The sequence below is a fragment of the Macaca thibetana genome, chromosome 5 (genome assembly GCF_024542745.1).
Source record: "Macaca thibetana thibetana isolate TM-01 chromosome 5, ASM2454274v1, whole genome shotgun sequence".
Taxonomy (NCBI): Eukaryota; Metazoa; Chordata; class Mammalia; order Primates; family Cercopithecidae; genus Macaca; species Macaca thibetana.
This window is the reverse complement of record NC_065582.1, coordinates 34,481,799-34,494,784: the sequence shown is the minus strand read 5'-3', so window position 1 is coordinate 34,494,784 and position 12,986 is coordinate 34,481,799. Positions and strand designations below refer to the sequence as shown.

The window sequence follows — 12,986 nt, the reverse complement described above, 5'->3', positions numbered from 1 at the left end:
GCCCTTCTGGGTTTTGGACTTGCATGGGGCATGGGGCATGGGGCATGGGGTCCCTTTGTTTTGGCCAACTTCTCCTATTTGGAATAGCAACATTTACCCAGTGCCTGTATCCCATTGTATTTTGGAAGTAACTAACTTGCTTTTGATTTTACAGGCTCATGGGTGGAAGAGACTGTTGGGAAGGCATGATTGGTTTTGAAATATGAAAAGGACATGAGATTTGGGAGGGGCCAGAGGCAGAAATTATATGGTTTGACTCTGTCCCCACCCAAATTTCATCTCAAATTGTAATCTCGTGTTGAGGGAGGGACCTGGTGGGAGGTGATTGGATCATGGGGGCGGATTCCCCCATGCTGTTATTATGACAGTGACAGAGTTCTCACGAGATGTTTGTTTGATATGTCTTGCATTTCCCCGCTCTCTCTCTTTCTCTCCTCCACTATGTAAGATGTGCCTTGCTTGCCCTTCAACTTCCATCATGACTGCAAGTTTCCTGAGGCCTCCCCAGCCATGTGGAACGGTGAGTCAATTAAACCTCTTTCCTTTATAAATTACCCAGTCTCAGGTACTATCTTTATGGCAGTATGAAAATGGACTAACTTTGCTTGTGTGACTTTTAAATATCAAGCTTTATATTTGAGATGTCCACATGCAATCCTGATCAAGACATTTAAAGATTATCTCATCAAACCCTTAGAGACCAAACATTTTGTTAGCATAAATAGATAATACAATTTTTGAAAACATATACTGCATCATCAAATCCTTTGCACTGGAATCATATTTAAGTAACCAAGCAGTGTTCTTTTCTTTCATTAACAATTAAAATGCTAAGATTCCATGTGATAAAGCAACTTCAAATCATGTTGAATATTTTGTGAAATACAGTGTATCAAGATAATCATGGAGTTCTGGTTTGATGAATGGCACTTCCATGGTTGGAATGGATAGTGCATTCACCCTGTAGCTAGTTTGGATGCCTCTAAAAGTTCACACAAACTATGAAAGGCAGTATATACTTGAAGACAGAGAACTGTACCCTCCAGGAGACTCCATGTAGCCTCCAGGCACCACCCAGCTTCTATTAGTCTGGCCATTAGGCTGGCCACCATAGTGATGCAAGACAGATGAATAATGTACTCAGACCCTGAATATTCAGTGAAAGAGCAGTTAGGGTGCCGGGCCACATACAGAAAGGCTTGTGGCAGTTGCACAACTTGACTAGCTGGCCCTGTGGGCATTTATTCAGCACAGATTAATGACAAAGGCTTTGAGTCAACACACCTGTGGATAATTAACCTGGTCGCCCTCCCCAGGAGAGAGCCATCCTGCCTGGGAATGATCAAAGGTTAGTCTTAGGACCACATGAGTAAACAAGCTATTTAGATAAACTCCCTTATATTCTTTGTATCTACGCCCTAAGCTCTCTGGTTCCTGAAAAGAGAATCTGCCTGTCTTCAGCCAAATCTACTGAAGCTATGCAACACCCCCACCCTTCCAAGAAGGTTTGTGTCTATTTCCTATAACTATATCTATAATTTTTCCAACCACACTGATCGATCCCCTACAGTGATGTGTTTTGGGCATCTGAGAAATGAACCCCTCCAGCAGCCCACAGGCCCCTATCCATGGCAAGTAGCATACTCCACAGCTGGCTACTGAAAAGGATTTCATATGATTGAGGATATTCATGGCCAAGGTAAAGCAGTGACTGTGCATGTCCCTCACTTTGTAGTAACCTGCAAGTACAAAGTGGCACACCAGTAAGCCCGAGTCTCCACGTGGCACCCTTCTAGAAGCCTATCTGAAGCAGTTTGAGCCAGAGGGGACACACTCAACTGGGGCTCTGTCCTAAGCTTCTGTAACTCCCTGACAGGAACCCCCCAACAGCATTTGTAGTGTATCAGTGCACTTTAGCTCATGTATGTGCTTCAATACACCAGTTGGAAATTTCTGGGGAAGAAAACATAACCAGGAAGGCTTGCGGAGCTGTTTCATTTGGACCTTGCAGTGTTCACTTTAAGAGTTTTGTTTGTTTAGTTGACATGGACACTGATATTTTAAAATACAAATTCTGTCAAGGCAACCATTAGCTGTTATTGAGGAAGAGGTAGGCTCTGTATCCCCAGTTCATCATCACCCTTGCCCCTCCATTTTGCCTGTTCAATACTGAGGTCATTTGTCCTCACACATTTATCAACACACTTACAATTATTTTTCTGGTGGTAGAACCAGAAAAAAGTCAAATATTTCTTTTATTTGTGTCTGTTAAATGAAAAATCTAGTGATAGAAACAAATTCATGTTTCAAGAAAAATAGTTCAGGGTGTGGGAAAAAGCCCCTAAAGTAAAAATTAGAAAAAAGTAGCCACAAGCAACCATGCAATCTACTCACTAGGATAGAAGCATCACTGTAGACCTTGACTTCAGCATCCACGCTTGGGCATATCTGAATTACAGCTCTATTCAAACGATAGTTCTATCTGGGATTCATTTTTTAGACTGAATGAACCAGTAAACCCTGGGCTTATTTCTTTTTTTTTAATGTATTTAATATTGACAAAGGAAGGACACCAAGACAGAAAAAAAATAGTGCTCTGGATAGTGCTTACTTAGTTGTAAATATTAGAATATATGTGAGCTTATTTTCTTTCCCAACTTAATGCAATGATACACACATATGTGGTTTTTCATTTAAAAGATTATTTTGTTGAAACTGAAAAAATAGTGTAATATGTAAGTAAAATTTCAAACTATTTGTTAGTTATGAGTCATAATATATAATTCCATTTCATACTCATACAATTTCTATGTTATCTATAAAGTCCTTATTCGTTTATATAATATACATGCATTACAAACATTCATGCACTATATATATATATATTTTTTTTTTTTTTTTCTTTTGAGACGGAATTTTCGCTCTTGTTGCCCCAGGCTGGAGTGCAATGGCGTGATCTCAGCTCACCGCAACCTCCGCCTCCCAGGTTCAAGAGATTCTCCTGCCTTAGCCTCTCTAGTAGCTAGGATTACAGGCATGTGCCACCACACCCAGATAATTTTGTATTTTTAGTAGAGACGGAGTTTCTCCATGTTGGTCAGGCTGATCTCGAACTCCTGACCTCAGGTGATCCGCCTGCCTTGGCCTCCCAAAGCGCTGGGATTACAAGCGTAAGCCACTGCACCCGGTCATATTCATGCACTATTTTTGTATTTTACTTTTAACTTACTATTCTATCAGCCAAAGATTATCCAGAACCAACTGATAAACTAGATATGTCAAAATGTGGAAAATATAGTTCCTGTCCTCATAAAGTGCTCATTTAAGTTGGAAAATAGACGTATACATTTTAAAAGGTGCGGCCTTCAATAACAGTCATTTAGGGTAGGGAAACAGTGTAGAGAAGAGAGTAAGTTACACTGTGTGTGGGATGGGTAGGAATCACAGTAGACTTTCCTCAAAGGGGATCCATGAACACCATGGAGTTATTTTTAAAAGTTATATGGCCATGCATACAGAAATATAACTGAATTCAATTAATCTCTAGATGGGGATTTGTTTCATCATATCTACTTCAAGTGAATGGATTCCATTATTTTGTATGGTTACTACAAGTCTCCCAGAAATCATAATATAATTTGGTTTTAAAAGCATTACAAGAACCCTAAAGCTTATGTCAAAAATAAAGTGGGTTCAAGAACAAAATCTGAAATGAAGAGTTACTAGGTTTACTTGAACTGTTGCTTTCTTCCTCAGTATTCAATCCAGGTTTAAGTCCTTCAGCATCTGACATTCTCCTAGCAACTGTAATTGAATCAATGATGACTCATCGGAGATGAGCAAATTGGTCCAGTTAGACCAAACAAAAGACATTCTATAATCAGGAAAGAAGTCTTCTCTATATCCCTCTTATATGAGCAAGTAAGCATTATTATTATTGCTTTGTGGTTTTGAAACTGTGGCCAAATATATGTAAAATTTACTATCTTAACCATTTTTAAGTGTAGGGTTCAGTAGTGTTACATACATTCTCACTGACATGCAAGTGATCTCCAGAACTCTCTCCATCCTGCAAAAACTGAAATTCTATGCCCATTAAACAACTCACATCCTATGTCTTGTAGTTCTGGAAATATAAAAAGGCATCTAGTTTTATTTATAACATTTCCTTTATTTATCAACAGCAATGATATGACATTACAAAGTGATCCATGACATCTTTTTAAATCTTGCACATGAACTGCAGCAAGGTTAATCCTGCATGTGAAAACTTCTGAGTGACTATCTCAAAGTCTGTCATATAACCTGCTGAGTTTTCTGACACTGTAATACTAGATACAAGATGTCTGAATAACTCCTTATATTTATAAATTCTTATTTAATTTTATAGCTTTAATGAGGTTCATCATTTCTAATAATGATATTGGCTACAAGAATAATGATCATATTATTTATCATTTGTAAAGCTTTACCATTTGTTAAGCAACAAATTGCCCAATAACAATTAAATTGTAGTTACAGCATCTAAAATTATTAGAAAATTATATTAGCATGGAAATATGTTCATGATATATCACTGAGTGAAAAAAATCTGGCTACCAAATATGTAGTCTGATCTCATTCTTATTTAAAATAATAAAAAATATGTGTATGTTTGAAAATATGCACATTAGTATTTGTATTTTATATATATTTTGTACATTATATATATATGCATACATATTTGTATATACACACAGATAGCACAGGAGAGAGACAGAGTGGGAGAGAGAAAGAGGAGGGAGGAGCAATCTCTTTTTTCTCAGCTTAATTTCGGCTACAGGAGAAAGTACACTAGAAACGAATTAATGGGAAGAGTACACAATAATATGTTAGTTATAATTATCTTTGGGAGATGAGAACTGGGAACATGGGTGACTTTTGCTTATTTGCATTTTCTAATTATTTAATAATTATATAATTATATTATCTATCTCTAATCTGTGTAGTAAAACATCAGTTTTATATCCAAATTTTTAGTCATTTATAATAAAAGGTATATTAGCATAATACGATTGTTTCATCCTTAGCCCACAAATAAAACTCACACCACATTTCCTAACACTATGGGCATTTTGGAACACAGTCAATAGTGTCACCCAATAAAATAAATCTTGAATGGTTGATTTTAATACATTAAACATTACATGAAAACATACTACCAAAAAGCAGACATTAATATATTCTTAATAATTTTTAAGACACCCTAAATTCAATACCAAGAATTTTGCCTACCTAAATTAACATTATACAATTACATGTAATATACATATACAAAATGGCATAATCACATGAAATTTTAAAGTAAAAATAACTCAGAGAAGGCTCCAGTTTAACATTTACACAGCATTTTATTATCCTATTAGCCAGTGTAAATGCAAACTAGGAAAGTTGATACCTTTGTTTTATGTAAAAGGAAGCATATGGGTTTAAATACCTTTTTATATAGCACTATTGAAATTGGAGTCAAGATTAAATTAGGGAAATCTAAGTTTCTTTTACTAGTTTTTTCTTAGGAATGATTAAGACTAACATGTAATTTCCCCTACTTTGTGAAATTCCTTTTCTTTATTGTATCTTAGTCCATGACACAGAATTTAAGGAACTTCATTATTTCCCCTTACTTTAAATGATAGTGTAGGTACCCAAATAGCTTTGATCTGGTGGACAGTTATGAAGAAGGCAGTGGAGGAATAAGGAAATAAATAAGAGGACATGAATCAATGAAATTAATAATAACCACAGTTCAAAAGTTAGTGTGGAAGTTTTATCAATATTGAAATTGTGGAATGGTGAGCAGAATACAATTGGGACACTTGATACTGAGATCTAACTCTAAATGTACTGTAGTTAGTTGTAGGAGATTGGACAAGTCAAAAGTACTTGACAATCAGTTTCTTCAACTTAGAAATAAAAGAGTTTAGGCCAGGTTTACTAAAGTATTAAAACCCCTTTCAGAGGCATAGTTCTATAATTCTAAGGAACATAAGACTGTGGATACCTATCTACTGTCAGGTACTGCTTTGGCAACAGTGAAAATATCAGTTTCAGTATAACTTTAAACAATAAATGGATTAACATTTTTGAAGTATGAGGCAAATACTAACCACTGGAATGTTTTTATCCCATAAATAGTTACTTTCTTTCATTAAGAAAACTTTAACCTCTTGATCTAAAATGCCATATTGCATCTTTTAAGTTATATAGCATTACCACTTTCTTCATTATTATGAAACTTAAATTCTGTTTACTACTTTATTTTTTAGTATTAATATTTAAATTTATCCACAAATGTGCTTTCTAAGGAAACTTTTAAGTAATGTTTTAAAATATTCATAAAATGTGTTTTCCTTACTTTGAGATCTCTGCATTCTTTAAGTGACCAATGTGATTTATAAAACCAGAACTTTTATATGAAAGTCTATATACTTTTAATGTCCTTAATTTGAATTAATCATTCCTTTATAATACAAATTAATGTAAACCTAATGAGTAAATATCTATATTGAGATGACATACTTCCTAAGGAAATATGAGAAAATCATACCTTTTAAATAAGTAAATATATTCAAGAGAATATTATCAAGCTTGATTCTCTCCCTTGGATCTTAGGAAGTAAACAATAGTACTGTATTTTCACCCACCTTCCCAAACACAGCTTTATTTGTGCTAGAAGAGGTGATTTTATTCAACTAGTTAATTTCATCACAGGTTGCTGTAAACAGGAAATAGTATGTTATTTATCATAGTAAGACAAAAAAAATTTGAAGGGAATGACTTGTTGGGTCTATGCAAATACCTCATCCTACCTCGGAAGCAAGCCTAAGAAATTAATACTTACTTAGCGTTCTTTTTAGAATACAAGGCATCTCTTTCTCTCTCTCTCTCTATATATATATATACACATATATATATATATAAAATACTTTTATTATACATTAAGTTCTAGGGTACATGTGTACAATGTGCAGGCTTGTTACATATGTATACATGTGCCACGTTGGTGTGCTGCACCCATTAACTTGTCATTTACATTAGGTATATCTCCTAATGCTATTCCTTCCCCCTCCCCACACCCCATGACTGACCCCAATGTGTGATGTTCCCCTTCCTGTGTCCAAGTGTTCTCATTGTTCAATTGCCACCTATGAGTGAGAACGTGCAGTGTTTGGTTTTTGGTCCCTGAAATAGTTTGCTGAGAATGATGGTTTCCAGCTGCATCCATGTCCCTACCAAGAACATGAACTCATCCTTTTTTAAGGCTGCATAGTATTCCATGGTGTGTATGTGCCACATTTTCTTAATCCAGTCTATCATTGATGGACATTTGGGTTGGTTCCAAGTCTTTGCTATTGTGAATAATGCTGCAATAAACATACGTGTGCATGTGTCTTTATAGCAGCATGATTTATAATCCTTTGGGTATATACCCAGTAATGGGATGGCTGGGTCCAGTGGTATTTCTAGTTCTAGATCCTTGAGGAATCACCACACTGTCTTCCGCAATGGTTGAACCAGTTTACAGTCCCACCAACAGTGTAAAAGTGCTCCTATTTCTCCACATCCTCTCCAGCACCTGTTTTGTCCTGACTTTTTAATGACTGCCATTCTAACTGGTGTGAGATGGTATCTCATTGTGGTTTTCATTTGCATTTCTCTGATGGCCAATGATGATGAGCATTTTTTCATGTGTCTATTGGCTGTATAAATATCTTCTTTTGAGAAGTGTCTGTTCATATCCTTTGCCCACTTTTTGATGGGGTTGTTTTTTCCTTGTAAATTTGAGTTCTTCGTAGATTCTAAATATTAGCCCTTTGTCAGATGAGTAGATTGCAAAAATTTTTTACCAAGAGAGATTTTGTCACCACCAGGCCTGCCCTACAAGAGCTCCTGAAGGAAGCACTAAACATGGAAAGGAACAACTGGTACCAGCCACCGCAAAAACATGCCAAATTGTAAAGACCATTGATGCTAGGAAGAAACTGCATCAACTAATGAGCAAAATAACCAGCTAACATAATAATGATAGGATCAAATTCACACATAACAATATTAACCTTAAATGTAAATGGACTAAATGCTCCAATTAAAAGACACAGACTGGAAAATTGGTTAAAGAGTCAAGACCCATCAGTGTGCTGTATTCAGGAGACCCCTCTCACGTGCAGAGACACACATAGGCTCAAAATAAAGGAATGGAGGAAGATCTACCAAGCAAATGGAGAACAAAAAAAGGCAGGCGTTGCAATCCTAGTCTCTGATAAAACAGACTTTAAACCAACAAAGATCAAAAGAGACAAAGAAGGCCATTACATAATGGTAAAGGCATCAATTCATCAAGAGGAGCTAACTATCCTAAATATATATGCACCCAACACAGGAGCACCCAGCTTCATAAAGCAAGTCCTTAGAGACCTACAAAGAGACTTACACTCCCAAACAATAATAATGGGAGACTTTAACACCCCACTGTCAACATTAGACAGATCAACGAGACAGAAAGTTAACAAGGATATCCAGGAATTGAACTCAGCTCTGCACCAAGCAGACCTAATAGACATCTACAGAACTCTCCACCCCAAATCAACAGAATATACATTCTTCTCAGCATCACATCACACTTATTCCAAAATTGACCACATAGTTGGAAGTAAAGCACTCCTCAGCAAATGTAAAAGAACAGAAATGATAACAAACTGTCTCTCAGACCACAGTGCAATCAAACTAGAACTCAGGATTAAGAAACTCGGTCAAAACCACTCAACTACATAGAAACTGAACAACCTGCTCCTGAATGACTACTGGGTACATAACGAAATGAAGGCAGAAATAAAGATGTTCTCTGAAACCAATGAGAACAAAGACACAACATACTAGAATCTCTGGGACACATTTAAAGCAGCGTGTAGAGGGAAATTTATAGCACTAAATGCCCACAAGAGAAAGCAGGAAAGATCAAAATTGACACCCTAACATCACAATTGAAAGAACTAGAGAAGCAAGAGCAAACACATTCAAGAGCTAGCAGAAGGCAAGAAATAACTAAGATCAGAGCAGAACTGAAGGAGATAGAGACACAAAAAACCCTTCAAAAAATCAATGAATCCAGGAGCTGGTTTTTTGAAAAGATCAACCACATCGATAGACCGCTAGCAAGATTAATAAAGAAGAGAGAAGAATCAAACAGACGCAATAAAAAATGATAAAGGGGATCTCACAACCAATCCCACAGAAATATAAACTACCATCAGAGAATACTATAAACACCTCTATGCAAATAAGCTAGAAAGTCTAGAAGAAATGTATAAATTCCTGGACACATACATCTTCCCAAGACTAAACCAGGAAGAAGTTGAATCCCCGAATAGACCAATAACAGGCTCTGAAATTGAGGCAATAATTAATAGCCTACCAACCAAAAAAAGTCCAGGACCAGATGGATTCACAGCCGAATTCTACCAGAGGTACAAGGAGGAGCTGGTACCATTCCTTCTGAAACTACCCCAATCAACAGAAAAAGAGGGAATCCTCCCTAACTCATTTTATGAGGTCAGCATCATCCTGATACCAAAGCCTGGCAGAGACACAACAAAAAAAGAGAATTTTAGACCAATATCCCTGATGAACATCGATGCAAAAATTCTCAATAAAATACTGGCAAACCGAATGTAGCCGCATATCAAAAAGCTTATCCACCATGATCAAGTGGGCTTCATCCCTGGGATGAGGCTGGTTCAACATACACAAATCAATAAATGTAATCTCTCTGTATTTTTTTTAGTGATACAGCCTGGACTGGCCAACAAGACAGAAATTTCTTCTTGCTAAAAATGTGTAATGTCAAATAACCATTATTAATCCTATCTATGTTAATGTTCTTACACTCATGAAATGGGGAAATGTAGGGCTCATGACAGTAAATCAATAATGACAACAATGAACCTTTAAGTCCTTATTATGTGTCAAATACTTTACATTAATTAATTCAGTTCTCACAACAACCTAAGAGGTAGTAACGGTTAGCCACTAAATATGATAATATAGAAGAAAATAATTGGAAAGTAAATAATGTGAAATCTGTAAGATACACATTCATGATCTCACATCCCCAAAAGTAGCTGTACCTTTTTCAATTTTTTTCCTTTTACTTCCCTGGAATTTGTAAATATCTTTTTAGCTCTAAATAGATAATACAATAAACACTAAATCTATTTTGGCAGGCACTGTGTTTGGAACTATGGGGGACAGAGGAATGAGTAAGAGAGGTCCTAAGTTCCATGCTGATACTACATATTGCTGATAATTAGATCAATTTCAGAAAGTATTATAGTTCTGGCCATATTGAAAGGGTTCTAGTTTTATCTATGAAATTTCTCTTAATTGTCTATAGCACTGATACAATCTTACAAAGCCGCCTATGACATCTTATCTTGCACATGCAATGCAGCAAGAAGGCTGATGCTCAGTGCGTGAAACGTCTGGAGTGACCATCTCAAAGCCTTTGTCACATAACGTGCTGAGGTTTCTGATATTCTGATAGTAGTTATAAGATGCCTGAGTAACTCATGAAATCTTATGGATTTTTATTTCACTTGACAGACTTAATGACGTCCACCATCTCTAACAACAAGCAGCTATTTCTATAGAGAAAGATCATGTTTGGATAACAATACATGATTTTAGGCTCTAAAAGTTAAAACGTGTTTGTAACGTTGATACTATGCAGAGGTCTTGACAGAACTTAGCTGTCTCTGAGGCTACAGAGAAGTGTGAAAAAGAGCACAGAGATTTCAGAAGGAGGCAGATTCAGTCAGACAGACTGAATCCCGTTTGATCCCAGTTCAGGCACACTCCAGATGGATGGCAAATTACTTGGGTTATCTGAGCATCAGTATTTTTATCTGTAAGATGAAGCTAATAACACCTACCCTGAAAAGTTGTTGTAAAGATGTTAAATACATTTGTAAAGATACAGTAGAGATTATATATTAGATGCTCAATAAATAGGAACTGTGTATTCCCATCCATCATCTCTGCATTGCATTATTGACTAATGCTGCATTTCAACTCCGAGAGCATATACTTGGTCTGTCTTAAACCAGAGGACCAGGTCAAGTATGAGACCAATGACTACAAGGACACGCAGAGATCAAATAAATAAATAAATAAATAAAGGCTTTGTGGACATTGTCAACATATTTACCTTCCCATACAGCTGTCTTCGGAATATAAGCTATAAAACTGGACTAGCTAAGATGACAATAATTGCCTAAATCACCTTTATGGCTTTAGTCTGGAAAATAATTATAGTGATAATGACCTTGAACTCCTGTGGAATTTCCATAACTAATGCATAAGTATATCACTACTGTGACATTGATATCTTTTGGTATCACTGAAATAATACAGTGAGATAGAATTCAAAAAGAAAAATTTCAGAGGTGGACTCATTATAAAGTGCCTATGATTGTCACATAAGCCTGGAACAGATAAAGTACACTCATATTAAAACATAAGGCAGTTCTTAAATAAAAAGCCTTGATGATTAGAGTTCTACTGAACTACTGCCTCAACTGATCAAAATCTAACTTGCACAGTACAAATGCAACTGCTTTGAGCTAAACATCAGTTTCAGAAGGAATAATATATGTGCACTTCCCAGCGACCATTCATTTAAAAACCTGAATCTAGATTCACAATCATCCACAAATGGAATAATTTCTATTACTGAAATTAAATATACTTAACACACAGAGCTTAATGAAAAAGATCATGAATCACTCCACTGTAAGAATTATCAGGACATGATAAAACTTTATGTATCTTAATGGTAAAAACAATCTGATTATTAGATCTTCATTTGAGGCAGTTTACAGTTCAAAAAAATGCTTTCACTGATTACATTCCAAAGTATCTCTCTCATTGTCAGCAGGAGTGTCTGGCATTTAATTAAAATATATTCCTCTAACTATAAATAATTGAATGTTTTTAAATCTATGGCAAATATTGGCAAACCGATAAACAACTAAATAATGTAAGAACTAGAATTATCAAAACACTTTTGTGAACACAGTTCTGCTTGGAGGGCTCCACGGAGGAAGTGCCTCACTTTCAAGAAAGGAATGACGTTTCTTCTGTTTTCGTTCAATTCTTTCTTGCCTTTCCTTATTTTCCTAAAGAGAAAATAGAACACTATACATTTATGTACATATATGAATATTATTTTCAAATCAGGTTGCTTGCTGAAGAAAATAATCCATTATAGGATATTTACATATCACTTCCTAGTTTAACAGATCATAAAGAAATAACAGGTAGGGCCGGGCATGGTGGCTCACACCAGTAATCCCAGCACTTCAGGAGACTGAGGTGGGTGGATCGTTTGAGCCTGGGAGTTCGAGACCAGCCTGGGAAACATGGTGAAACATCATCTCTACAAAACAATACAAAAATTAGCCAGGTGTGGTGGCACACACCTATAGTCTCAGCTACTTAGGAGGCTAAGGTGGGAAGATTGCTTGAGCCAGGGAGGTGGAGGTTGCAGTGAGCTAAGATCGCACCACTGCACTCCAGCCTGGGCAACAGAGTGAGACTCTGTCTCAAGAAAAACAAACAAAAAATGGAAACAAGAAAAAAAACAGCCAGGAAACATTGCCAATTTGTAAGTATATCAACAGGTATTAATATCACTTAATATTTTAAACTATAAAAGTGAGAACATTAAAAAAGAATTGTATAAAATAGAAAAACAGACCTACTATTGTAACTCAAAGATAATAACTATTATAAGTTGGTGATGACTTTGTGAGAACAAATTCTCAGAAGTAAATTTACTGGGTGCAAAGTTTTAATATGTCATGACAGTATGAGATACTTCAAATTTTTTACAAATAGTTAAAAAATCTGCCTCATGTTTCTTTATTATTGAACTTGAGCACATTTTCAAA

At 35.9% G+C, this 12,986-nt stretch overlaps 1 protein-coding gene and 1 long non-coding RNA gene across 3 annotated transcripts in view; one reads left to right on the top strand and one right to left on the bottom strand.

Moving 5' to 3' along the window:
* The window catches only part of LOC126955083 (uncharacterized), a 36,404-nt gene extending 32,546 nt beyond the window's left edge, over positions 1–3,858 (top strand). The window contains exons 2-4 of the long non-coding RNA XR_007725803.1: positions 449–520; positions 1,424–1,505; positions 3,757–3,858. This is a non-coding gene — a long non-coding RNA (uncharacterized LOC126955083). The remainder of the gene's footprint in view (positions 1–448; positions 521–1,423; positions 1,506–3,756) is intronic.
* Positions 3,859–4,150: 292 nt separating this feature from the next.
* Positions 4,151–12,986, bottom strand: part of MAP9 (microtubule associated protein 9) — a 37,619-nt gene continuing 28,783 nt past the window's right edge. For both annotated transcript variants that reach the window (XM_050791271.1, XM_050791272.1), the window contains exon 14: positions 4,151–12,212. In XM_050791271.1, coding sequence (XP_050647228.1) covers positions 12,090–12,212 — 123 coding nt within the window. In that variant the 3' untranslated portion in view covers positions 4,151–12,089. The remainder of the gene's footprint in view (positions 12,213–12,986) is intronic.